A 26529-nucleotide genomic window follows, 5' to 3' on the forward strand; every position below is an offset into this window, starting at 1 on the left:
TAGAATCACTCCCTCCTCTCTCCTTGCTTTCGGGTATATAGATTATCACATCGTGGAGTAATTATTTCTATACAGACCTTATTCTTTGAAGGTGAACTTCATGGCGGCACATTCCCTCATCTAGCCCTGTGCCTGACAACGACGGGGTTAAGTAATTGCGGTAAATGAAAGACTCGTGTGTATTTGGGAATGAAAATAGGGTTGGAAGGCCCAGAAGAGATCCTCATAACGTTGAAAGGTTGACTGGGAGGGCTGACCCAGAAGCCTGACCTGCAGTTCTAGGGCGTGACTAAGGTCAGTTTCCATGTTACACCAGGCTCTTAGACCAGGCTGTCTGATTCCCCGCCAGTGTACAGTCTGAGGCAAACTTTTCCACCAGTTTCTTAGTTCAGTGATTAATAACACATTTTAAGATTTCCCTATGCGGAAAGCGTACATTTGTGACGTTTTTGTTGGGTTCGTGTCTTTTTGATTGAAATTGTTTATATGCCTGATTTGAATGATTTTATCTATTGTGACAGATGTGTAGGTCTTGTAGGGAAAGAAGTATCATACCTAGGGTTACAGGTTTTCTGGCTCCTTTTCAGAGAATATTAAATTAAAAGAACCACGCTATCAAGTTTTTCAATGAGGGGAGCATGATGTATTGTCCAGGGGGAAGAATTGCTTAAGTTGAGACGAGAAAAAAAAAAAACTTCATAATTTTGGTGGGACTGGAATGCAGGAAAAAGATAAAAGAAAGACGGTGATTTTCTCAAGGGTTGGAGCAGAATAGTTGAGGAAGGTTTTTATCAGTGCATAGGATAGAGTCTGGCACATTGGTGCTTAATAAATGTCTGTTGGATAGGTAAATTAAGGAAACCAGTTAGAAACAAGTCAGTCTAGCAGATATTTCCAAAGTTCCTTAGTCCTTGAAGGAGCAAATAATATAACAACTTAATATTTAGAAGTAATTTTAGTGTTGCAAGTTTTGTGAACAGTATATTAAAATCAAGCAACTGTATGGAGAACGTGAAAAATCTTCTTGAAAACAAAAGAAACCTTATAAATATTCCTGCCTAGATAAATATTCCAACTTCATGGATATGAAGATATCTGCTTTCTCCAGATCTATAGAGTCAATGCAATTCCAATCAAAATTCTAACAGGGTATCTTGGGAATTTTTCAAACTGATTCTGTAATTCATTTGGAAGGACAAAAGGCCAAGAATAATCTTGACCTTCCTACAAAGAATAGGTGTGAGGCTTTCTCTACTGGATATCAAGACTAGTAATTGAGACAGTGTGGTATTGGTATAGGATAGACTGATTAACCAAAGGAACAGACTAGAGGGCTTAGAATCATGTTCACATATGTTTTGAAAATGCTATATAAAGCAGAAGAGGCATTGCAGAAAACTACAGAAAGGAGAATACAGGGACAAATGATTATCCATGTTGGAGAAAATGAAATTGGACCTTACTAACTAACTAAAAATTCCCCATGGATTAAAGATTTAAAGGTAAGAGATGAGGTTTAAAACATAGAGATAGAATGGAGGGAAGAATCTTCATGATCTCAAGAGTATACAAGCATTTTTTAAACAAGATGTAAAATACTCAAGAGACTGATAAATTTGACTGCATTCAAAGTGAGAACTTTTATTTATAAAAAGACACATGAAGAGAGTGAAGAGGCAAAGTACAAACTTGGCGAATAATATTGTAATGCATAATTGAGAATGTATTGGTTTCAAGGCTATATAAATTAGCCTACATATCAATATTAAAACCAAGACAAAATTGTACAAAAGACATGAATAATCATTTTTTGAAAAATAGAAGAAGACAGCAGGGAAATGAGTGTTTTCCCAGTCCATTAGTAACCATGGAAAAGCAAATTGAGACCATGGTAAAACACCATTTTCTCTCACTGTGTGGGTGACTTAGTTGCTCAGTCTTATCTGACTCTTTGCGACCCCATGGACTGTAGCCCACCAGACTCCTCTGTCAATGGAATTTTCCCAGCGAGAATACTAGAGTGGGTTGCCATTTTCTGCTGAAGGGGATATTCCTGACCCAGGGGTCTCTTGCATTGTCAGGTTGATTCTTTACCACTGTGTCACCTGGGATGCCCCCCTGTTGGTGGTTAAATGGTTATTTAACCATTTGGAGAAACAGCTTGGGCTTTTTAAATTAATTTGATTATGTGTATTTTATGTCCTTCTACATCTAAGTAGATACCATAGATGATTCATAATATATGAAGCAAGAGACATTTGCAGAATTATTCATAATTCAAAATTAGAAACAACCCAGATGTTCATTGATGAAAAGATAATGTGTTCTATACTCATTCACACAATGGAAAACACTACTCTGCAGCAGTAAAAATGAATGAAATATTACAACATGCAGCAATAGGAGTGAATCTTAGAAACAGTATGTTCAGGGAAAAAATTGGAGATTACATACAAAATTATATTTTAATTAAACCAAGAAGCAGCTAAGCAGTAGAGAGTGGAATTTAGGATGCACACAAATATGATAAAAACTATGGAGGGGGAAAGGCAAAGGAATATGACTATACAATTTAAGGTAGGCATTTGAATGGTTGAGAGAAGAAAAACCCGGACAGATGTAATGGGATTGGAAAGCTCTGTGCTGTCCAGCAGTATGGTAGCCACTCACCACATGTGAATTTTTACATTCATCAAAATTAGATAAAATTAAAAATTGATTTTCTCAGTCACACCAACCACAAGTGTCGGTAGCCACATGTGGCTGCTGTGTTCAACAGCACACACATGATCTTTTCCATTATGGCAGAAAGTTTTGCTGGACGGCGCTAGAGGGTAGGTTGGTTTATAAGTTTATTTTTCAAAATGTGTATATATGTACATATATGTTTACGTGTGTGTGTGTGTGTGTGTGTATTCTTTAGTATATATTAAATACTAGGTTTAGAAAGATTTTCTGGTTCCCCAATTTCTATTTATACCATCTCTGGCTGAGTTACTTTGAACAGGTAACTTAACCTAGATTTGCTCACTCATAAAATAATAGGATTGGACTTAATTTGTAAGATTCCTTACTGCTTAATTTGTTTAAAAAAATGGAATGATGCCATAAAATACTCCTCAGTGTCCAACATTTGAGCAGTGTCGCACAGGAGTATTGTGATGTTCATAAATATCAGTCTACCACATAAACATACTGCAGTGGAGCAGATTCAGATTGAATTTTAGTAGCTTCTCAATTTTTCAGCCTTTGTCATTTTTTTAATATATAATTTTATTTATTTATTTGTTTTTGGCTGTGCTGGGTCTTCATTGCTGCACAGGCTTTTCTCTAGTTGCGGTGAGCAGGGGCTGCTCTCTTGTTTCGGTGCATGGGCTTCTCGTTGAGGTGGCTTCTCTTGCTGTGGAGCACAGCTCTAGGGCGCATGGGCTTCAGTAGTTGCAGCACGTGGGTTCAATAGTTGTGGCTCGCACGCTCCAGAGCATAGGCTCAATAGTGTGGCACGTGGGCTTAGTTGCTCATGGCATGTGGAAACCTCCCGGATCAGGGATCAGACCCTTGTCTCCTGCATTGGCAGGCAGATTTTTACCACTGAGCCACCAGGGAAACCCCAGTCATAATGATTTTTATGATAGTTTAATTGTTTTAGTTTTAGGATTTCATGGGCCAGTTTTCCTCTTTAGTTTGCTGCTTGCACCCTTTAAGCAAATGGCATTGTCTGAGGTATATCTTTAGAGAATGTTACACAGACTTTTCTTAGGTGGTGTAGGAATAGTAATGGATTATATGTTAATAGTCATGGATTATATTAAATATTACACTAAGAAGATACTCTTTCATATAGATTAAAAGTGACATGACTTTTTTTTTTCTTTTTTGGCTGTGTTGCAAGGCATGCAGGATCTTAGTTCTCTAACAGGGGATTGAACCTGGGCTGATGGCAGTGAGAGCATGGAGTCCTAACCAGTGGACCTCTAGGGATTTTTCCATAATATATATATATTTTTAACAGATAAAATAGATCTTTTTCATCAAGAATGAAAATCACCTACTTGACTAGTAGTGATATTTGGGTTTTCAAGCCCTAACAAAGATTGCTTTTGCCCTTTTTCAACAGACTTTCATATTACTTTGCAATTAGATCAATTCTAGTATATATCCCTATATGGCCATTAATTATTATATTTTCATAGGATGTTAAGAATGTAGAATACAGCATATAATATCAAATAGAAAACAAGAAAACTGATATGATTCATAATAAATGTGTAATCCAAGTGACATCAGCTCAGCTTTTTGTACATTTGTTTAGTGTTTAGAGTTGGGATGATTTCATTCACTTTTGATTTCACTGAATCAGGAACACTGAATCTGGGATTCATGTTTACCCTGCTGTAGTTAATACTGGTCAGCCCTTTATTTTAGTGATCTTAGTGATTAATGCTCCTGTGGATCATAATTGCATTCTATATCCACTCTACTTGTATGACTCTGTCTCTTTGCTGGGTGCCATCCAGTTAGCCTACATTTATTGAAGGCATGCCCTGTGCAGATTGCTGTGGGGAAATACAAAGATGAGTAAGAGTTTTCTGTTTTCAAGTTGTTAATAAATTATATGCTTTTTCTTTTGCCAAAGTTTTTCCCCATAACAAAATGACCTTCTGCTAAAATGACCTTCCTCCTTCCCTCTATTTTTCTATACCATTCTAGGCTCTAATGTGAATTGTAGACAGCTCTGTTCAGACACCTTTCTGTAACTTAGATATGCTGTCAATTCATCATTTCCTGTCTGCACTTACTGTTGTACACACGTTTCATTTAATACCTCACTTTTACAAATGTTAATCATGAGATTTTCATACTTTCATGCTGAAGTTGCCAGGTGGTAGAGCTATATCTCTTGCACATGAAAAATTGATCTTGTACATGGAAAAAAAAAAAAAGATTCACAGAGAGGAAACAGGATCTGTTAGAAGTTATTCTTGATTTTCTCCTAGTCACCTCCAGCCCTCAGTTCAGTCGCTCAGTCGTTTCTGACTCTTTGCAACTACATGAACCGCAGCACGCCAGGCCTCCCTGTCCATCACCAACTCCTGGAGTCTACTCAGACTCATGTCCATCTAGTCGGTGATGCCATCCAGCCATCTCATCCTCTGTCGTCCCCTTCTCCTCCTTCCCCCAATCCCTCCCAGCATCAGGGTCTTTTCCAGTGAGTCAACTCTTTGCATGAGGTGACCAAAGTATTGGAGTTTCAGCTTCAGCATCAGTCCTTCCAATGAACACCTAGGACTGATCTCCTTTAGGATGGACTGGTTGGATCTCCTTGCAGTCCAAGGGACTCTCAAGAGTCTTCTCCAACACCACAGTTTAAAAGCATCAATTCTTCGGTGCTCAGCTTTCTTCACAGTCCAGCTCTCACATCCATACATGAAAATGTTTTTCCATACCACTGGAAAAACCATAGCCTTGACTAGACGGACCTTTGTTGGCAAAGTAACGCCTCTGCTTTTTAATATGCTATCTAGGTTGGTCATAACTTTGTTCCAAGGAGTAAGCGTCTTTTAATTTCATGGCTGCAGTCACCATCTGCAGTGATTTTGGGCCTCCAGCCCTAGGCACTCACTAATCTACTTTTTGTTTCTATGGATTTGCCTTTTTTTGTACTTTATATGCAAGTCATTTAATATGTGGCTTTTTGTCTGTTTTCTTTCACTTAGTATAATGTTTTCGTATTTTATCCATGTATATATCAGTTCTTTATTCATTTTTATGGGTGAATTCCATTTTATGGATATATCATACTGGACATACGGATTGCTTTCCTAATTGACTGTTATAGATTATGCTGCTATGAGCAGTTGTGCACAAGTTTTTGTGTGGACATGTCTTCATTTTTCTCGGGTGTACGCCTCAGAGTGGAATTGCTGGGTCATATGGTAACTCTAACAGGCTTCCCAGGTGGCTCAGTTGTAGTGAATCCGCCTGCCAGTGCAGGAGCTGTGGATTTGGTCCCTGTGTTGGGAGGATCCCCCGGAGAAGGAAATGGCAACCCACTCCAGTATGCTGGCCTGGGACATCCCACGGACAAAGGAGCCTGGTGGGCTACAGCCCATAGGGGTCCAAAGAGTCAGACACAACATAGCCACTAAGCAACAACAATGTAACTCTTTAATCTTCTGAAGAACTGCCAGACTCTTCCACAGCAGCTGCACCATTTTACCACCAGCAGTGGTGTGTGTGTAGAGGGTTCTGATTTCTCCTCATCCTCCCCCACATTTGTTATTGTCTATCTTTCTTATTGTAGCCTGTCTTTTGATTATAGTATGACTCTTCTGATTTTTTTGTTCTTTTTTAGGATTGTTTTGGCTGTGTTCTTTGAATTTCCATATGAATTTTAAGACCGCTTTGTGAATTTTTGCAAATGAGCAAAAAAAAGTCAGCTGGATTTTAATGTGGATTGTTGATCATTGAATCTGTTGGGGACTATTGCCATCTTAACAATATGAAGTTTTCTGATCTGTCAACAAGGGATGTCTTTCTGTTTACTTAGACCCACTTTAATTTCTTTCAACAATGTTTTCTAGTTTTAAGAGTCTGTTTTGCATCTTGTTAAATGTATTCCTGAGTTTTTATTCTTTTTGATTGTTTTCTCAGTTTCATTTTCAGAATGGTAATAGACTCTTAACGTACTTTAAAAAAAAATTTTATTTAATTCCCAGCACAAATTTAAGAGGTAGAGTCTAGGAGTCTCCTTCTCTTTGCCAATGAGAAAAGATCAAAGAAATTAAATGATTTTGCCCACAGGGCAACCAAGGTAGTGTTTCTGAGACTACAGCTGGATGAATGAGGAGGCAATTCTCTCAGCCTGACTGCAAACCCTTGCATGCTTTCTGTTCTTTCTTTGAAACCCAGTTGTAGTACCAGGAAGGGAAATTCTAGGTATCTCAAGTGAATGAGGTATTCAGGCATGAGAGGCGGATCTTTAACCATGATGTCAAGTGTGTAATTTCATGTAGATATGAAACGCCCAGGCGTTGGGTTTGAGCTCTGGTTTCATTTACTATCTAACTCAGCAAATTATTTTGATTCTCTAAGTTTCATTTTCTATAAAGTCGAGCAGTTATAAGCCCTACCTACTTCACAGGGTTGTTATTAATGGGATTAAATCAAATACCATTCATGGTTGTAAAACTCAGAGCCCAGGGCCTAGTCCATAGTAAGTGTTCAGTTAAATGTTAATTTGTAATTGTTCCGTTGCCTATAGTTTTATTATTCTGTGTTCATTTTTCTCTTTTCAGTACAAGTTCAGGGATCTAACTGTGGAAGAACTGAAGAATGTAAACATGTTTTTCCCACATTTCAGATATTCCATGGATACCTATGGTAAGAATCATTTCTCTAGTTTTTAAACTATTAATTATTTGTTCTTAGAGAGCTATAACTGTATTATAATTTCTCATTTCTCTCTTTTATCCCCTGATTCTGAACTGTACTTTATGACCTGTGGTTTTTAAGGAAACTTGAAGTTAATAAAATTTGTATTATATTAGTTTCCTATTGCTGCTGTAACAAATTAGCACACAGTTAGTGTCTTGAAACAAATTTACTATCTTATGGTTCCGTATGCTAGAAGCCCAGCATAAGTCTCTGTAGGTTGGAAGTGTTGGTAGGTCTTAGTTCCTTTCTGGAGGCTCTGGGAGATTTAAAAAAAAAAAAAAGGCAAAAAAGACTCTACCTTTTTTAGTTTCTAAAGGTCACCCATATTCTTTGGCTCAGAGTCACCTTCCTCCATCTTTAAAGCTCGCAATTTGCATCTCTCTGACCATCCTTCACAAATCTCCACAGAAAGGTTTTCTGCTCTAAAAAAATTTTTTTAAATCTACTTTATTCGGCTGTGTTGGGTCTTCCTGCTGCGTGGGCCTTCTCTACTGGCGCCAAGCAGGGGCTCCTTCCTAGCTCCGGTGGTTGGGCTTTTCTGTGTGGCGGTGCTCTTGTTGTGGCGCACGGGCTCCGGAGTTTTCAGGCTTCAGTAGTTGGGGCATGTGGGCTTAGCTGCCCCGCGTCATGTGGGGTCTTCCCAGACCAGGGATTGAACTGGTATCCCCTGTTGCAAGGCAGATTCGTGACCTCTGGACTACTGGGGAAACCCGGGTGCTCTGCTTTTAAGAACCAAATGTGGGGCTTCCCTGGTGGCTCACTAGTAAAGAATCTGCCTGCCAATGCAGGGGGCATGGGTTCACGCACCAAATTATTGAGACTGTACTCTGGAGCCCTGGAGCCACAATTACTGAGCCCGTGTGCTACAACTAGTGAGGTCCATATGCCTTAGAGCCTGTGCTCCGGAGGAAGAGAAACCACTGCAGTGAGGAGCCCACGCACTGCTGCTAGAGAGCAGCCCCCACTGGCCACAACTGGAGAAGATGCTGTGCAGCACTGAAGATCCAGCACAGTGAAAAATAAATAAGTAATAAACAGGAAGAACGAAATGTGATTAGCTTAGGCCCACTCTAATCATACAGGATAACTTCCTCAGGGAAATTGTCAGGGTCCTTAACTTAATTGCATCTAAAAAAGTTTCTTTGCCAAGCAAGGTAATATATATATATATTGTTCCAAGGATTAGAGTTTTGGACATCTTCAGAGGCCATTATTTTGCCTATCACATATATGATTGACAATAAATTAATAATGTTTTAGTTATCTTTTAGCTTAATATAGAGAGTCTGGTTACCTGAGAAAGATTTTACTTCTTCATCTTTTCAAAATTTCTTACCCCAGGCCACACTTGGAAATACATTTTATATCATGACCCCATGTATACATAACTAAAATATTATGTACACTCTGGCATTTTCTATTCCATCCCATTTAAAAACAGATGGCGATTAAGACTGACTAAGTTGATTTCAGGACTTATGAATTAGTCAAAGAATACAGTTTTGAAAACTTTATATGAGAATGTTTTGTATTTGAATTAACTTGAGTTAATATATCTAATTCAGCTTCATATATTAACTGAAGTATTTCTTAGGAATGGCTAATTTTTGTTTTGTTTTTAATTTATTTATTTTTAATTGAAGGACAATTGCTTCACAGTATGGTGCTGGTTTCTACCAGACATCAGCGTGAAGCAGCCACAGGTTTACCCAGGCCCCCTCCCACCTCCCCCATCACACCCTCTAGGTTGTTGCCGAGCCCAGCTTGAGTTCCCAGAGCCATTCAGCAGATTCCCTTTGGCTGTCTATTTTACGTATCAGTTCAGTTCAGTCGCTTAGTCTTGTCTGACTCTTTGTGACCCCATGGACTGCAGCACACCCGGCCTCCCTGTCCATCACCAACTCCCAGAGTTAACTCAAATTCATGTCCATTGTGTCAGTGATGCCATCTAACCACCTCATTCTCTGTCGTGCCCTTCTCATCCCGCCTTCAATCGTTCCCAGCATCAAGGTCTTTTCCAGTGAGTCAGCGCTTCACATCAGGTGGCCAAAGTATTGGAATTTCAGCTTCAGCATCAGTCCTTCCAATAAACACCCAGGACTGATCTCCTTTAGGATGGACTGGTTGGATCTCCTTGCAGTCCAAGGGACTCTCAAGAGTCTTCTTTAACACCACAGTTCAAAAGCATCAATTCTTTGGCACTCAGCTTTTTTTACAGCCCAACTTTCACATCCATGCATGATCACTGGAAAAACCATAGCCTTGACTAGATGAACCTTTGTTGGCAGAGTAATATCTCTGCTTTTTAATATGCTATCTAGGTTGGTCATAACTTTCCTTCCAAGGAGTAAGCGTCTTTTAATTTTATGGCTGCAGTCACCATCTGCAGTGATTTTGGAGCCCCCAAAAATAAAGTCTGACAGTGTTTCCACTGTTTCCCCATCTGTTTCCCATGAAGTGATGGGACCAGATGCCATGATCTTAGTTTTCTGAATGTTGAGCTTTAAGCCAACTTTTTCACTCTCCTCTTTCACTTTCATCAAGAGGCTCTTTAGTTCTTCACTTTCTGCCATAAGGGTGGTGTCTTCTGCATATTTGAGGTTATTGATATTTCTCCCGGTAATCTTGATTCCAGCTTGTGCTTCTTCCAGCCCAGCATTTCTCATGATGTATTCTGCATTTAAGTTAAATAAGCAGGGTGACAATATACAGCCTTGATGTACTCCTTTTCCTATTTGGAACCAGTCTGTTGTTCCATGTCCAGTTCTAACTATTGCTTCCTGACCTGCATACAGGTTTCTCAAGAGGCAGGTCGGGTGGTCTGGTATTCCCATCTCTTTCAGAATTTTCCACAGTTTATTGTGATCCACACAGTCAAAGGCTTTGGCATAGTCAATAAAGCAGAAATAGATGTTTTGTGGAACTTTCTTGCTTTTTCGATGATCCAGCGGATGTTGGCAATTTGATCTCTGGTTCCTCTGCCTTTTCTAAAACCAGCTTGACCATTTGGAAGTTCACGGTTCATGTATTGCTGAAGCCTGGCTTGAAGAATTTTGAGCATCACTTTACTAGCATGTGAGATGAGTGCAATTGTGGGGTAGTTTGAGCATTCTTTGGGATTGCCTTTCTTAGGGATTGGAATGAAAACTGACCTTTTCCAGTCCTGTGGCCACTGCTGAGTTTTCCAAATTTGCTGACATTTGCTGAAAGTGCAGCACTTTCACAGCATCGTCTTTTAGGATTTGAAATAGCTCAACTGGAATTCCATCACTTCCACTAGCTTTCCATTACTGCTCTGCAAATAGGTTCATCAGTACCGTCTTTCTAGTTTCCATATATATGTGTGAATATACGATAATTGTTTTTCTGACTTACTTTACCTGTATAATAGACTCTAGGTTCATCCACCTCATTAGAATTGACTCAAATGTGTTCCTTTCTATGGCTGAGTAAATATTCCTTTGTATATATATGTACCATAGCTTCTTTATCCATTCATCTGTCGATGGCATCTAGGTTGCTCCCATATCCTAGCTATTGTAAATAGAGCTACAGTGAACATTGGGGTGCATGTGTCTTTTTCAATTTTGATTTCCTCAGGGTATATGCCTAGTAGTGGGATTGCTGGGTCATATGGTAGTTTTATTCCTAGCTTTTAAAGAATCTCCATACCATCTTCCATAGTGGCTGTTTCAATTTGCATTCCCATGAACAGTGCAAGAGGGTTCACTTTTATCCACACCCTCTCCAACATTTATTGTTTGTACATTTTTTCATGATAGCCAAAGAATAGCTAATTTTATGTGTGGAGGAAATGATTAGATTCTGGTCCATCTGTTTTTTGCCTTTCTTGAATAACGCCTGGCATCTGGTACGTAAATGCTTGGGATGGGGGATTTAACAGCTACTATTTGTTGAACACCAAATATGTTTCCAAATGTTTTATCTATATTATTTTACATACTCTTTTTACAACCAGAACTGTGAGATGAGTATTATCATCTTCAGTTTTCAGAGATTTTAAAATAACTTGCTGAAGATTACACGGCTAGTTAGGCATGGGGTTAGAGCTTGTACTCATGTTTATCTTCTCCTCTGCTTAAATAATGCATGTTCTTTTATGATGTCTTCCTTCATCTTATGGATTTAAAGCTTTGTTGTACCAGTTAATTCTTTATCTCTTTTCTCTCATCTAGAGAAGTGAGCTATGGTGCCATTAAACCCTCAAGCTATAGGATTATTATTGCCAATGTACATTTTGTTATTGAAGACAGTGTTGGTCATGTGTTATAATCATTTCTCTTTTGGCTTTTTAAATAATTTGCTTGGACAATGACTGTAGTTTCTGTACCACATTTCCAGATTGTTCCGTGTCCCTGAGAAACAATCTCTGTTCTACTCCTCTGTCCATTTTAGTTTTTACCTGAGAGTGACCCCTTCACCCATTGTTATCTTTCACTCATATCAGTTCAGTTCAGTCATTCAGTCGTGTCTGACTCTTTGCAACTACATGAACCGCAGCACGCCAGGCCTCCCTGTCCATCACGAACTCCTGGAGTCCACCCAGACCCATGTCCATTGTGTCGGTGATGCCATCCAGCATCTCATCCTCTGTCATAGCTTCTCCTTCTGTCCTCAATCCTTCCCAGCATCAGGGTCTTTCCAAATGAGTCAGCTCTCCACATCAGGTGGCTAAAGTATTGGAGTTTCAGCTTCAACTTCAGTCCCTCCAGTGAATACCGAGGACTGATCTCCTTTAGAATGGACTGGTTGGATCTCCTTGCAGTGCAAGGGACTCTCAAGAGTCTTCTCCAACACCACAGTTCAAAAGCATCAATTTTTCTGTGCTCAGCTTTCTTTATAGTCCAACTCTCACATTCATACATGACTACTGGAAAAACCATATAGTTCAAGGTAAATATATGTACTTATGTACACTCTTGGCCTTGAGTTTTCTGTTATCCTAGCTTTTTCTCTTCTCCCTTTCTGATAAGTCATCAAATCTATTTAGACTTTTTTCTTGCACTGCCCAAGTAGTATAGTTAGCTACTGAGGTCTTAAAAGGACCATGTTCTAAGGCAGTTTGACAGTTTGAAACCACATATAGTGTTTGCTGTATCCAGTTCAGAAATTAGGGCATTAGCTCTCCATCAGTGTGTTCCAATTATTGATGGACAAGTTGAAATTTCAGGAAAGTGAAGACTGAAAAAAGGTTGAGAATAATGGAGTTTGAGAAGTCAAAGATTATTAGTAATCTTTCTGGAAGGTCACTTTCAAAAATAAAACATTTTTTCTGATTATAAAATTTATAATCTGATATCTGAAAGTGATTATTAACATCAGTTACTTAGATGTGACGATTATTTGATAGTGTGTACACATTTTATAATCCTTAACTTCTTATAATGGGTTTTCACATGATCTCTTTGATCCTTGTGACAGCTTTGTGATGTAGTCTTTATTTTACAGATGATGAGACTGAAGGTCAAAGTGATTAAAGTAACCAAAAGTCAGATGCCTCTGTTGATGGAAGTAATCAATAAACAATCTGTAATAGGAATAGAAAAGAGGTTTTTTAAAAAATTTTTATTTGTTTATGGCTGTGCTGGGTCTTCATTGCTTTGTGTGGGCTTTCTCTGGTTGCGGTGAGTGGAGGCTATTCATTGTGATGCACGGGCTTCTCACTGTGGTCGCTTCTCTTGTTGCAGAGCACGGACTCTAGGCACGCAGGCTTCAGTAGCTGCAGCACTCAGGCTTGGTGGTTGTGGCTCGAGGGTTCTGGCGCACACGCTCCGCAGTTGTGGTGTGGTGCACAAGCTTAGTTGCAGTGCGCCACGTGGTATCTTCTTGGACCAGGGATCGAACCCATGTCCTCTGCATTGGCAGATGGATTCTTAGCTACTGAGCCACTAGGGAAGTTCAGAAAGGAGTTTTATTCAAGCCAAGCTGAGGCTCATAGCTTAGGAGACAGCCTCTCATAAAGTTCTGAAGGGCTAGTCTGAAGAAGCATGGTTGTTAGCACAGTTTTATATGTCAGAACAAAGAGCATCAAACGTGACAGGGGTTCCTTCCTTTAAGGTTTCAAAAAAAAAGACACATGAGCATGTGCACCATGAGTCAACATGGCCTTGACACCTGTGAAGGGAACTTGATCATTGAAGGAGTACTAACATTGATGTTTTAGGAAAGAGAAGCATTTATCTGTCTTCAAAACATTCTTTGCTTCTGGAGAGTGTATCCTTTTCTTTCACTGTTAAAACAAATTTAGCACAATGTATGTTTAAGGGGCCACAAAACTGGCTATTCTAGTTAGCATAAAGCTTAAGTTAAATAATGTATGAGCCAGGATGACTTCCCCATATCTCAATATGTAAAAGTTTCTTCCATCACCTCTAAGTAGGAAAGCAGGCCAAGAATTGGGATTTAATACCAAAGTCCTGAGTTCTTTCAGCTACCTGCTCTGCATTCTATGATAACATCATTTAGTACTTTGCCCTTGTCAGTATATTTACTGATTCCTAGATTATGGTATTTACAAATTGTGTGTTTTTGTATGTGTGTGTGTGTACATGCATGCATATTAATAATACAGTTCTTCCTACTTCTGATTGCACTTTTTGGGACTTTTTTCTTCTTCTAGTTTTCAAAGATAGTTCCCAGAAAGACCTACTGAATTTTACTGGTACTATTCCTGTGATATATCAGGGTAAGTATGGAAGTTGAGAAAATGTGGGAATTTTCTAAAAGAGCAATTTAATTAGAACTTGTATTTGTTTCTTTCCATAACATTCTCAAAGTGCTTTTTAAAGAACGTTTTAAAAAGCTGGTTGATTTTTAATTAAGTAATTATTTATGTTTTAATTAACTTATTTTTTTGGCCACACCACGTGGCTTGTGGAATCTTCATTCCCCAGACCAGGAATCAAATCCTGGCCCCCAGCAATGGAAGCTTGGAGTCCTAACCACTGGACTGTCAGGGAATTCCCTCACTTAAAATGTATATGACCTATACTGAACCTTACTGAATATAGCAGAATGCTGTCCCAGAGAAGGAAGGCCTTGGTGTTAATATCAGCAAATTCATTTCAGTTCAGTGGATATTTATTTATTGAATGTCAGCTGTCTGCCCACTGCCCTGCTGGGTTTTGAGGCACACAAGTGATCCAGACAGACACGAGCATGTGCTGTGGAGACTTTACTCTGCTTTCCATAGCGAACTTCAGAGGCTCCACCTTTTTTTCCCATAGCATGTTTTGTTCCCCTTCCTTCCCCTCTGTATGATGTAGCATTATCCCCACTCTATAGGTGAAACTGAATCCCGATCACGTGGTTTACCTGAGCCCACACAGCTGGTTATCAGACTGGAACTTAGAACTCCAATAGGAAATTTTTAAAACACAGAGCCCACAACATCACTCATTATCAGAGAAATGCAAATCAAAACCACAATGAGGTACCATTATACGCCAGTCAGGATGGCTGCTATCCAAAAGTCTACAAGCAATAAATGCTGGAGAGGGTGTGGAGAAAAGGGAACCCTCTTACACTGTTGGTGGGAATGCAAATTAGTACAGCCACTATGGAAAACAGTGTGGAGATTTCTTAAAAAGCTGGAAATAGAACTGCCATATGACCCAGCAATCCCACTTCTGGGCATACACACCAAGGAAACCAGATCTGAAAGAGACACGTGCACCCCAATGTTCATTGCAGCACTGTTTATAATAGCCAGGACATGGAAGCAACCTAGATGCCCATCAGCAGACCAATGGATGAGGAAGCTGTGGTACATAGACACCATGGAATATTACTCAGCCATTAAAAAGAATTCATTTGAATCAATTCTAATGAGATGGATGAAACTGGAGCCCATTATACAGAGCGAAGTAAGCCAGAAAGATAAAGACCATTACAGTATACTAACACATATATATGGAATTTAGAAAGATGGTAACGATAACCCTATATGCAAAACAGAAAAAGAGACTCAGATGTATAGAACAGACTTGTGGACTCTGGGAGGAGGCGAGGGTGGGATGTTTCAAGAGAACAGCATCGAAACATGTATATTATCTAGGGTGAAACAGATCACCAGCCCAGGTTGGGTGCATGAGACAAGTGCTCGGGCCTGGTGCACTGGGAAGACCCAGAGGAATCGGGTGGAGAGGGAGGTGGGAGGGGGGACCGGGATGGGGAATACATGTAAATCCATGACTAATTCATTTCAATGTATGACAAAACCCACTGCAGTGATGTAAAGTAATTAGCCTCCAACTAATAAAAATAAATGAAAAAAAAAAAAAAACCACAGAGCCCATTAAAACTCAAAAAGAGCAACATATTTTCAGATGTCCAGAGAGGTTAAAATAGTGAAGTATTGGCCCAAAAAGAAAAAAAAAATCACGAACTTTCCTGTAATTAATTCTTAATTATGATGGATTGATTGACTGATTTCATAGTTCTTAGCATCCCCTGTGATTTCAAGGGTAGTTGCATATCGACAGAGGAACTTACGGATTTAAATGAATCATTGCTTGTTAAATCATGTAGGGAGGTAACAAGAGGGCATAAAAGTTATCTTAAGATGTCACTCATTGACCCTCTGCATCTTCCTGGAGCTGTGGAGTCATTGATTGTTATGCTGGTAGTAGTTCCAAGGTAGTAATGCAATACATTTTCATTTTGTAGTACACCCTTTTTTTCCCTTTTGCTTTTGACTAGAATTATATCAACTCCTTGTGATGCACACCAGTTATTTCTAAGCTGATAGGAGGAGGTCAGAGTGTATTATCTTTCTCGTCTGTAAAGTGGGCCAAGGGAAGAGCCTAACTAGAATTTTGAGGATTAAATGCACTACTCTTAAGTAAAGCTCTTGGCTTTTACAGTTCCTGGCACGTAGTAAGTGCCCAGTTAAATGTTGCCCATTATTATTTCTTTGCCTTTGTTGCTGTCTTCTGGTTACTAGTTTTGTTAGTGTTATAATACATACTGGGCTTCCCTGGCAGCTCAGTGGTCAAGAATCCACCTGCCAATGCAGGAGACACAGGTTTGATGCCTCATCAGGGAAGATCCCACATGTTGAGGACAGCTAAGCCCATGCCCTGCAACTGTTGAGCCTGTGTTCTAGGGTCTGGGAACTAGTGAGCCCGTGTGCCACAGCTATTGAAGACCACGCGCCCTAGAGCCCGTGCTCTAGGAGAAGCCTCCTCAATGAGAAGCCTGTGCACTGCAGCCGCTCACAGCAATTAGAGGAAAGCTGTGCAGCAAGAGAGACCCAGCACAGCCAAAAATAAATAAAAACGTTAAAAATAGAGGCCAAGTCTCGTCAAAATAATATATAATTAAAAAAATACAAATGTTCATGCTAAAAAAATTCAAACAGTTGAGAAAAGATGAGGTTAAGATTATATCTAACCTCCCATTACCCAGTCCTATTCCCCAGGTGAATCTTCTGTTGATATTTCCTAATACATACCTGTAGAATTTTTTTTGATTATTTCTTATCCCTCCAGATTGTGTCAAGGTTGTGATACAGTTTTTCTTCATGCACCCATTCTTTAGAGATGTGTATCATACCCATCTGAACTTTATTTACAGCTAACTCAAATTATTTTCTTATGATATAATTACTTTAAATCTGAGGACTTTACCAGGAGTTCTGAATCTTGGGTAATGAATTACTGAAAGTAAATGGGCAGGCTAGGAGGCAGGGCATTTGCTGACACAAAGGAATGAGAAAGAAGGAAGAAGGGCACAGAGAATACCAGTAGTGAAATCTTACAAGTTCAGTTCAGTTCAGTCGTTAAGTCCTGTCCGACTCTGCAACCCCATGGACTGCAGCACGCCAGGCCTCCCTGTCCATCACCAACTCCCAGAGTTTACTCAAACTCATGTCCATTGAGTCAGTGATGCCCTCCAGCCATCATCCCCTGTTGTCCCCTTCTCCTCCCGCCTTCAATCTTTCTCAGCATCAGGATCTTGTCAAATGAGTCAGCTCTTCGCATCAGGTGGCCAAAGTATTGGAGTTTCAGCTTCAGCATCAGTCCTTCCAATGAATATTCAGGACTGATTTCCTTTAGGATGGACTGGTTGGATCTCCTTGCAGACCAAGGGACTCTCCAGAGTCTTCTCCAACACCACAGTTCAAAAGCATCAATTCTTTGGTGCTCAGCTTTCTTTATAGTACAGCTCTCACATCCACGCATGACTACTGGAAAATCCAAAACTGACTAGACCGACCTTTGTTGGCAGAGTAATGTCTCTGCTTTTTCATATGCTTTCTAGGTTGGTCATAACTTTTCTTCCAAGGAGCAAGTATCTTTTAATTTTGTGGCTGCAGTCACCATCTGCAGGGATTTTGGAGCCCCAAAATAATAAAGTCAGCCACTGTTTCCCCATCTATTTGCCATGAAGTGATGGGACCAGATGCCATGGAAATCAGGCTCACACATGCTTTGTCATGCATGTGATATTAAAATGCATAAATGCGGCTGGGGAGGGGCATTGATGGAGGCAGCAGAACCTTGATCAACTAGGAAGATAACTTCAGTAGATATTAGTTTCCTTTTCTTTAAAGGGTAGTGATTAACATTAGAAAACAGCTCCATTGAGATTGGGATTACCACTCCAAAACAAAAAAGTTGCATGGCCTAAAGAGTGGCTTTTAAATGTTTGATTGTGACCCACAGTGAGAAATACTTGCATATGTTAACTTCAGTTAAACACTTGCATATAACTGAAATTCCATACTACCTGCCATTGTATTTTTCTGTTTGATTCCATTTAAAAATTTTATTGTTTGTAGTCCACTAAATGAATTTCACAAGCTATTGATTGTGACCAGCATTTGAAAAACACTGGTCTGGAGTATATAATGTTAGAGTGAATTCTGGAGGAATGTGACGATGTGTCTCAGTACTTGTCAGTCATTTTATGGTGCTGTGATCACATGACTTTATAATCATAAAGTTAACTTTGGACCAACAGCTATGTCTGTTCCCATACTCTAAGTACTTAGATACTGTGTATGCTGACTGGTGTAACTAGACTTATTGTGGTGATTATTTTGCAGTATATACAAATGTTGAGTCATTATGTTGTATACCTGAAACAAATATGTTATATTCAGTTATACCCAAATAAAAACAAAATTTTAAAATACTTTGATAAAGTTAGAAGAGGAATATAGTTCTGAGAACTGCTGATATAAAATAGTAAAAATCATACCATGACATTTCTATTATATACTGACTTTCAGTCCTTTAGAATTACATGGGAAGCTTTTGAAAAATGTTGTCCAGACCTGATCCCATTGAATCATAAACTTGGGGGGGCAAGGATTGGGTATTGGTATATTTCAGAGTTCCTAAAGAGTTTCTAATACACAGGCAGAGCTGAGTATCATTGTGCTTAGGGGAGAAGGAAGCAAGATGAAAAAAATAGAGGATTTCCTTAGTGAGAAAAGATTTCTTCAGTAGAGGAGAAAACTTTTTATTTATACCTTGCTTATTTCCAAAATGGGTTTGAAGAAAATTTTAAAAATTGCCAAACCATCATGGTACTTACTGTGCTTCCAGGTGGCTTAGTGGTAAAGAATCCTGCCAATGCAGGAATGGCAGGTTCAGTCTCTGGGTTGGGAGGATCTCCTGGAGAAGGAAATGGTAACCCACTTCAGTATTCTTACCTGGCATCCCATGGACAGAAAAGCCTGGCGGACTGTAGTCCATGTGGTCGCAGAGTCAGACATAACTTAGCAACTGAGCACAGCACGGTACTTACCATGTCATGTACTATTCTAAGCATTTTATGTACCTTAACTGATTTTATCCTTACAACAATCCTATGAAGTAGGAGCTTTTATTACTCTTTTTTGTAGAGGAAGGAATTGAGGCACAGAGAAGTAACTTGCCTAAAATCCTATAGCTAGTAATGTGTGGAACTAGGATTTGAACCTAGGCATTCTTGCTCCTGAGCAGCCATGTTTGAAATACATAGAAAAAACATATGCAGTAAGACTGTAAAAGCAGGAACAAATATTGGGAGATCCAATAGAAGGGTTAAGGTAATTGATCAGGTTTCTAGTTTAAGGTTAGTTTTTGCACTTGGGTTTAGCTTTGGGCTTCCTCTGAACCAAAGCAATCAGAGATTTTGGCTCTCTCACCTGATGCGAAGAACTGACTCACTAGAAAAGATGCTGATGCTGGCAAAGGCAGGAGGAGAAGGGGACGACAGAGGATGAGATGGTTGGATGGCGTCACTGACTCAATGGACATGAGTTTGAGTAAGCTCTGGGAGTTGGGGATGGACAGGGAGACCTGGTGTCCTGGAGTCCATGGGGTCGCAAAGAGTAGGACATGACTGAGCAACTGAACTGAACTGAAATGAGGCATGAGGTACATGGTTATGTAGCACATTACATGGTACATGTACATGGAAGATCTTTCACTTGGGTTCCTATCTCAGTGCACTAAAGTTTAAGAGCCACTGAACACGGTGGCTGTTAAGGTTATTTTCAGCTCTTGAGTTCTGTGTATCTAACCCAGCTTGTATGTTACAGTATCTTTAATTAATGAGCAACTTGAGGGCTAGTCTCAAATTCATCTTTCATTTGTTCATTCATTCATTCATTATTTATATAAGAAACTTTTATTGAGCATCCAATATGTTAGACACTGTAGTAGGGAACATGGAAATGAATAATATATAATCGCCTCTAGACGTTTATAGTGTTAAAGGGGAAATAGACTTGTAGACAAATAACTTGGGTGGAGCAAAGAATGTTACATAGAGAAAAGTTGTATCCCATACTCCTAGTACGGTAGGTCCTATAGATATTTACTGAATTGAATTGAATAAGCTGGCCATTGTCTTGATTAATTTTCCTCAAATATTATACTGATGCTTTAATGGAAACATATTTCCAATGTGAATGTGGATGAATATAGGGAAATAGGCCTCAGTTTACATAAATCCTTTACCTGTAAGTTTGACTAGACTTGTGTCTTGAAATGTCACGTAGCTATACCATAAATATGTGTGCTTTTCATTATTGTTTGAAGATGTGTTTGTTTTGTCTCAAATAGGTAATACATATAACATACCTATTCGTTTGTGGATTTTGGATTCTCACCCTTTTGCTCCCCCCATTTGCTTCTTAAAGCCAACTGCAAATATGGGAATCTTAGTTGGAAAGCATGTGGATGCTCAAGGCAGAATATACTTGCCCTATCTCCAGAACTGGAGCCATGTAAGATCAATCTGGATTTTCTTTTGAAAATTTCTATTTTTCTGAATGTTTTTCTTTGATACTAATGGTACAAATAAGTTACTGAATTTTCTTTCAATGATACTCTTCTTATGGTCTTTAAACATAATTTGAAATTGAACTCCCTGGGGGTCACCCACGTTCCAGAACCCTGCTGACAGCAGCCTGCTTGGATCTGCTCTCTCCAGGTCTGGGAGCCAACCATTGTTTACTCCCTGTCTTTTTACAGTCGTTTGCTCTTTGATAAAGCAAATGACGAGCTACTAGCAACATATTGAGGCATTATTTCCTAGTCATCCCCAGTAAAGATTCTTGTGTAATAGGTGTATTTATATGTAGCTTTGCCTGTTTTTAACCTTTATGTAAATTTAATCATATTGTATATAATCTTCTATTACATGCTTTGTTTTAACTGAGTGTTGTTTTAAAAATTCACCCCAATGATGCATGAAACTAGTTTATATATTTTATAAGCCCTCACAAGGACTTCCCTGGTGGTCCAGTGGATAAGACACCAAGCTTCCACTGCAGGGAGCACAGTTTCAGGGCACTAATCCTGCGTGCCATGAGACATGGCCAAATAAATAGATAAATAAAAGTAGAAAAATAAAAAGAATATGTCCCAGATTTAAAACACAAAACAAAAAGAGACCCTCAGATTATGCATTCTACATATTTCATCTATCACTATAATGAGCGTTTTTCCATATTAGACAGTATTTTCAAAACACATGGTTTTTAAATGGTTGCCTGATGATCCAGCATTAGGATATTGCATGATATATTTGTAAATTGCTTTGTTAGAAATTTAATGATGAGCATCCTTAAATATAAATATTTGTAAATAATGTTTGTGCATCTTATAAATCTTTAATAATTTTCTAATGATAAATCTCTAGGAATGGAATTATTGGATCAAAGTTTTAAAATGTTTTGAAGGCTATTCTTATATTTTCCCAAATTGGCTTCCAAGAAGTAGACACAATCTTATGATTCTGCCATTAATAGAAATCAGTGGAGGAGGGTATCTGGTTTATAGAACCCTTGCTCTAAAGGGTGCTATAAAAGAAGATATTATCTTTAAAACAAGCTTTGGCTTATCCCTATGGTTCATTTATTATTATTATTGTTACTTATTATGAATATAGAATATGCTCTCATTTTTGTAAGTAAAACTTTTATGACAAGATAATTTATAATATATTTGTATATACTGAGAAAGTTGTAGGACAGGGATGATAGAGAGGAGTGAGGTTGAAGTATAGGGTGGTATTAGAATTATCACTTCTTATTTTATATATGTACTGTAAAAGGCTGTGCAACTGTGGATGCATTTCACTTTGTTTTACAGTTTTCTATATTTTTCATATAAAGAAAACTTGTAAAAAGAAGAAAAAGAATAAGAAAAGGAAAAGATGCGCACCAAATTGTCAGTAGTGGAGTTTAGGTGGGGAGTTTACCTGATGAACTTATAGATTTTTTGCATTGCTTGTTGATTTAAATAATAAAATTACCAGTTAAATGTGATGAATTCAGTTCGGTTCAGTTGCTCAGTTGTGTCTGCCTCTTTGCGACCCCATGGACTGCAACATGCCAGGCTTCCCTGTCTATCACCAGCTCCTGGAGCTTGCTCAAACTCATATCCATCAAGTCAGTGATGCCATCCAAACCATCTTATCCTCTATCGGCCCCTTCTCCTCTTGCCTTCAGTCTTTCCCAGCATCAGGGTCTTTTCCAGTGAGTCAGTTCTTCGCATCAGGTGGCCAAAGTATTGGAGTTTCAGCTTCAACATCAGTCCTTCCAATGAATATTCAGGACTGATTTCCTATAGGATGGACTGGTTGGATCTCCTTGCAGTCCAAAGGACTCTCAAGAGTCCTCTAACACCATAGTTCAAAAGCGTCAATTGTTCAGCACTCAAGCTTTCTTTATGGTCCAACTCTCATATCCATACATGACTACTGGAAAAACCTTAGCTAAGCTTGACTAGACGTACCTTTGTTGGCAAAGTAATGTCTCTGCTTTATAATATGCTGTCTAGGTTGGTCATAGCTTTTCTTCCAAGCAGCAAGCGTCTTTTAATTTCTTGGCTTCATTCACCATCTGGAGTGATTTTGGAGCCCCCCAAAGTAAAGTCTCTCACTGTTTCCATTGTTTCCCCATCTATTTGCCATGAAGTGATGGGACCGGATGCCATTATCTTAGTTTTCTGTATGTTGAGTTTTAGGCCAGCTTTTTCACTCTCCTTTTTTACATTCATCAAGAGGCTCTTTAGTTCTTCTTCACTTACTGCCATAAGGGTGGTGTCATCTGCGTATCTGAAGTTACTGATATTTCTTCCAGTAATCTTGGTTCCAGATTGTGCTTCATCCAGCCTGGCATTTCTCATGATGTACTCTGTATATAAGTTAAATAAGCAATGTGACAATATATAGCCTTGACATACTCCTTTCCTGATTTGGAACCAGTCTGTTTTTCCATGTCCAGTTCTAACTTGCTTCTTGACTGGCATACAAATTTCTTTGGAGGTAGGTAAGGTGGTCTGGTAGTCCCATCTCTTTAAGAATTTTTCAGTTTGTTTTGATCCACACAATCAAAGGCTTTAGTCAATAAAAATAAAGGCATAGTCAATAAAGCAAAAATAGATGTTTTCCCGGAACGCTCTTGCTTTTTCGATGATCCAGTGGATGTTGGTAATCTGATCCCTGGTTCCTCTGCCTTTTCTAAATCCAGCTTGAATGTCTGGAAGTTCTCGTTTCATGTACTGTTGAAGCCTGGCTTGGAGGATTTTGGACATTACTTTGCTAGTGTGTGAGATGAGTACAGTTGTGCGGTAGTTTGAGCATTCTTTGGCATTGCCTTTCTTTGGGATTGGAATGAAAACTGACCTTTTCCAGTCCTGTGGCTACTACTGAGTTTTCCAAATTTGCTGGCATATTAAGTGCAGTACCTTAACAGCATCATCTTTTTGGATTTGAAATAGCTCAACTGGAATTGCATGACTTCCACTAGCTTTGTTCATAGTGATGCTTCCTAAGGCTCACTTGACTTTGCGTTCCGGGTTGTCTGGCTGGCTCTAGGTGAGGGATCACACCATCGTGGCATTGTGGGTCATGGAGATCTTTTTTGTACAGTTCTTCTGTGTATTCTTGCCACCTCTTCTTAATATCTTCTGCTTCTGTTAGGTCCATATCATTTCTGTCCTTTATTGTGCCCATCTTTGCATGAAATATTCTCTTGTTATCTCTCATTTTCTTGAAGAGATAGTCTTTCTTTAGTCTTTCCCGTTCTATTGTTTTGCTTTTTTTCTTTGCATTGATCATTGAGGAAGGCTTTCTTTTCTCCCCTTGCTATTCTGCATTCAGATGCTTGTATCTTTCCTTTTCTTCTTTGCCTTTCGCTTCTCTTCTTTTCCCAGCTATTTGTAAGGCCTCCTCAGAGAACCATTTTGCCTTTTTGGGTTTCTTTTTCTTGGGGATGATCTTGATCACTGCCTCCTGTGCAGTGTCACCGACCTCTATCCATAGTTCTTCAGGCACTCTATCAGATCTAATCCCTTGAATCTGTTTGTCACTTCCACTGTATAATCGTAAGGGATTTGACTTAGGTCATACCTGAATGGTCTAGTGGTTTTCTCTAGGGCATGATAAAAATTTGTTAGTTGGAAGGACAAAATTGATGTCTTAACCTTAATACTTAGTTTTTTGGTTACTTGAAAAATTGAAATCTTATCATGTATTTATTTATCATGTATATTTCTTCATTTTTGAATTGTCTATCTCCTTCATCCATTTTTACTCTCTTTTAAACGAAAAACTTATTTTTTTTTACATCTGTGCCCTGTTGTGTGAACTTACCTTCCTTATTTCTTCTTTCTGGTTTACTCTGGCATCTCTTTTCATAGTTAGTTTAATAAATACTCAGAGGTAGTCCTATAATCTAGTCGAGGTTGTGCTTGGTTTCAGTTCAGAGAGTGTTGATTTCACTTTACTATTCTGAACCTCTGTTATAAGCCAAAACTAGTCTTAAAGAAGATACATTATTTAAATGGCCCTGTTTAGAAGAATCACATTTAGGGGGAGTGGAGGGATAAATTAGGGGTTTGGGATGAACAGATTCACGCTACTAGATATAAAATACGTAGAGGCTTCCCTGGTGGTCCAATGGTTAAGACTCTGTGCTTCCAATGCACGGTATGTGGTTCAGGGAATTGAGATCCCACATGTAGCGCCATGTGGCCAAAAAATAAAAATACATAAATAAAATAGATTAAAAAGGTCTACGGGATAGCACAGAGAACTATATTCAGTATCCTTTTTTTAATGTTTATTTGTTCATCTTTGGCTGTGCTGGGTCTGCATTAATACAGTGGCTACTCTCTAGCTGCAGGGCACGAGCTTCTCATTGTGGTGTCTTCTCTTGTTGTGCGCACAGGCTCGAGAGCGTATGGACTTCAATAGTTGTGTCATGTGGTCAGTAGTTGCAGCTCCCGAGCTCTAGAGCACAGCTCAGTAGTTGTGACATGTGCTCAGTTGCTCCCCGGCATGTGGGCCTTACCGGATCAGGGATCGAACCCGTGTCTCCTGCATTGGCAGGCAGATTGTTTACCACTGAGCCACCAGGAAAGCCCTGTATTTCAGTATGTTGTAATAGGCTATAATGAAAGGCATCTGGAAGAGACTAGATAGATAGCTATACTTATGTCTATAATCTGTGTATCTATATCTGATTCACTCTGCTGTATTCCTGAAATTAACACCACATTGTAAATCAGCTTATTTCACTTCAAAAAAGTATGAGTTATGATTTAAAAAGTACTGCATTAAGACCCACATGCAGCTGAAATTGTATAGTATTATGATTATACAGTGTTTTGGAGCTAGAAGGAATCTGGAGGTCACCTAGGCTGCAGGTGTTTTCCCCAAGAGAGTCAGTGTGCAGCATTAGGCCTACCGAATTTTGTTTGGACAGCAAAGTGGTTTTGTTTTGCTTTGTTTTGTTATGTTCTTATATAAGTTTGAGTGACCGTACATGTACTCTTTCCAATTTGCTACAATGACCATCTCCCCAAATTTTCTTACACTTGACAACTTCACATATTATATTATCTGCTTTGTCTTTAAAAGTATTTGAGTATTTTTATTCTAATGGCATCTTTGTCTTTATAAAGAGTAAAACTCAAATTGAAGAAGTAAGCAATTTTTAAAATGAGCAAGCCACTTTAAGTATTCCTTATAATAATAATAAACATATATTTTACACTCACAACATAATTTGCATACATTAGCTCATTTGTTTCTCATATTTATTGGAATTTATTATTAATATTATATTGCTAATAATACTGAAGCTCAGAGAGTTCTTATTAAGGTTGTTTTACCAATTCAAATAAGCAATAATGGATTAGATAAATATTTTATGAGCATTAATTTTCTAATTTGATTGTGGCTGTATAGGACAGTGTTTTGTTTTTTCTTTTAGGAAATATATGCTCAAGTATTTGGGGTGAAGGGGTATCTTAGCTTCAGTTTATTCTCCGTTGGTTCAGAAAATAGAGGAAAAGGCACTGAGGAAGCACATGTGATAAAACGTTAAAATTTGAGCAATCTAAGTGAAGAACATATGAAAATTCTTTGTACTATTTTTTTGCCAGCTTTTCTGTAAATCTGCAGTTATTTAAAAATAAAAAAATTTTTAAAAGGCAGATAGACAAGACTTCCCACATATAGGTACTCTACTAGTAAACACATTTATGCTGTTGTTGCCCTTTTTGGAGATGTAGTTTTAGCATTTCTCCCTGTATTTTTTAATTAAAAGAATTAAGTTTT

The 26529-nt window shown here is 38.7% G+C and overlaps 1 protein-coding gene across 5 annotated transcripts in view; it reads left to right on the forward strand.

Annotated features, from left to right (window-relative positions):
* The window catches only part of UEVLD (UEV and lactate/malate dehyrogenase domains), a 63927-nt gene that overhangs the window by 9704 nt on the left and 27694 nt on the right, over positions 1–26529 (forward strand). For 3 of the 5 annotated variants that reach the window (XM_020893546.2, XM_020893547.2, XM_070457307.1), the window contains exons 2-4: positions 7299–7383; positions 14078–14143; positions 20520–20683. In XM_020893546.2, the coding sequence (XP_020749205.2) occupies positions 7344–7383; positions 14078–14143; positions 20520–20683 (270 nt within the window). In that variant the 5' untranslated portion in view covers positions 7299–7343. Of the gene's footprint in view, positions 1–7298; positions 7384–14077; positions 14144–20519; positions 20684–26529 lie in introns of those variants that run through there. The other 2 variants (XM_020893548.2, XM_070457308.1) reach the window with 2 other exon arrangements.

This window comes from Odocoileus virginianus, chromosome 28, assembly GCF_023699985.2.
Source record: "Odocoileus virginianus isolate 20LAN1187 ecotype Illinois chromosome 28, Ovbor_1.2, whole genome shotgun sequence".
In the NCBI taxonomy this organism is placed as follows: Eukaryota; Metazoa; Chordata; class Mammalia; order Artiodactyla; family Cervidae; genus Odocoileus; species Odocoileus virginianus.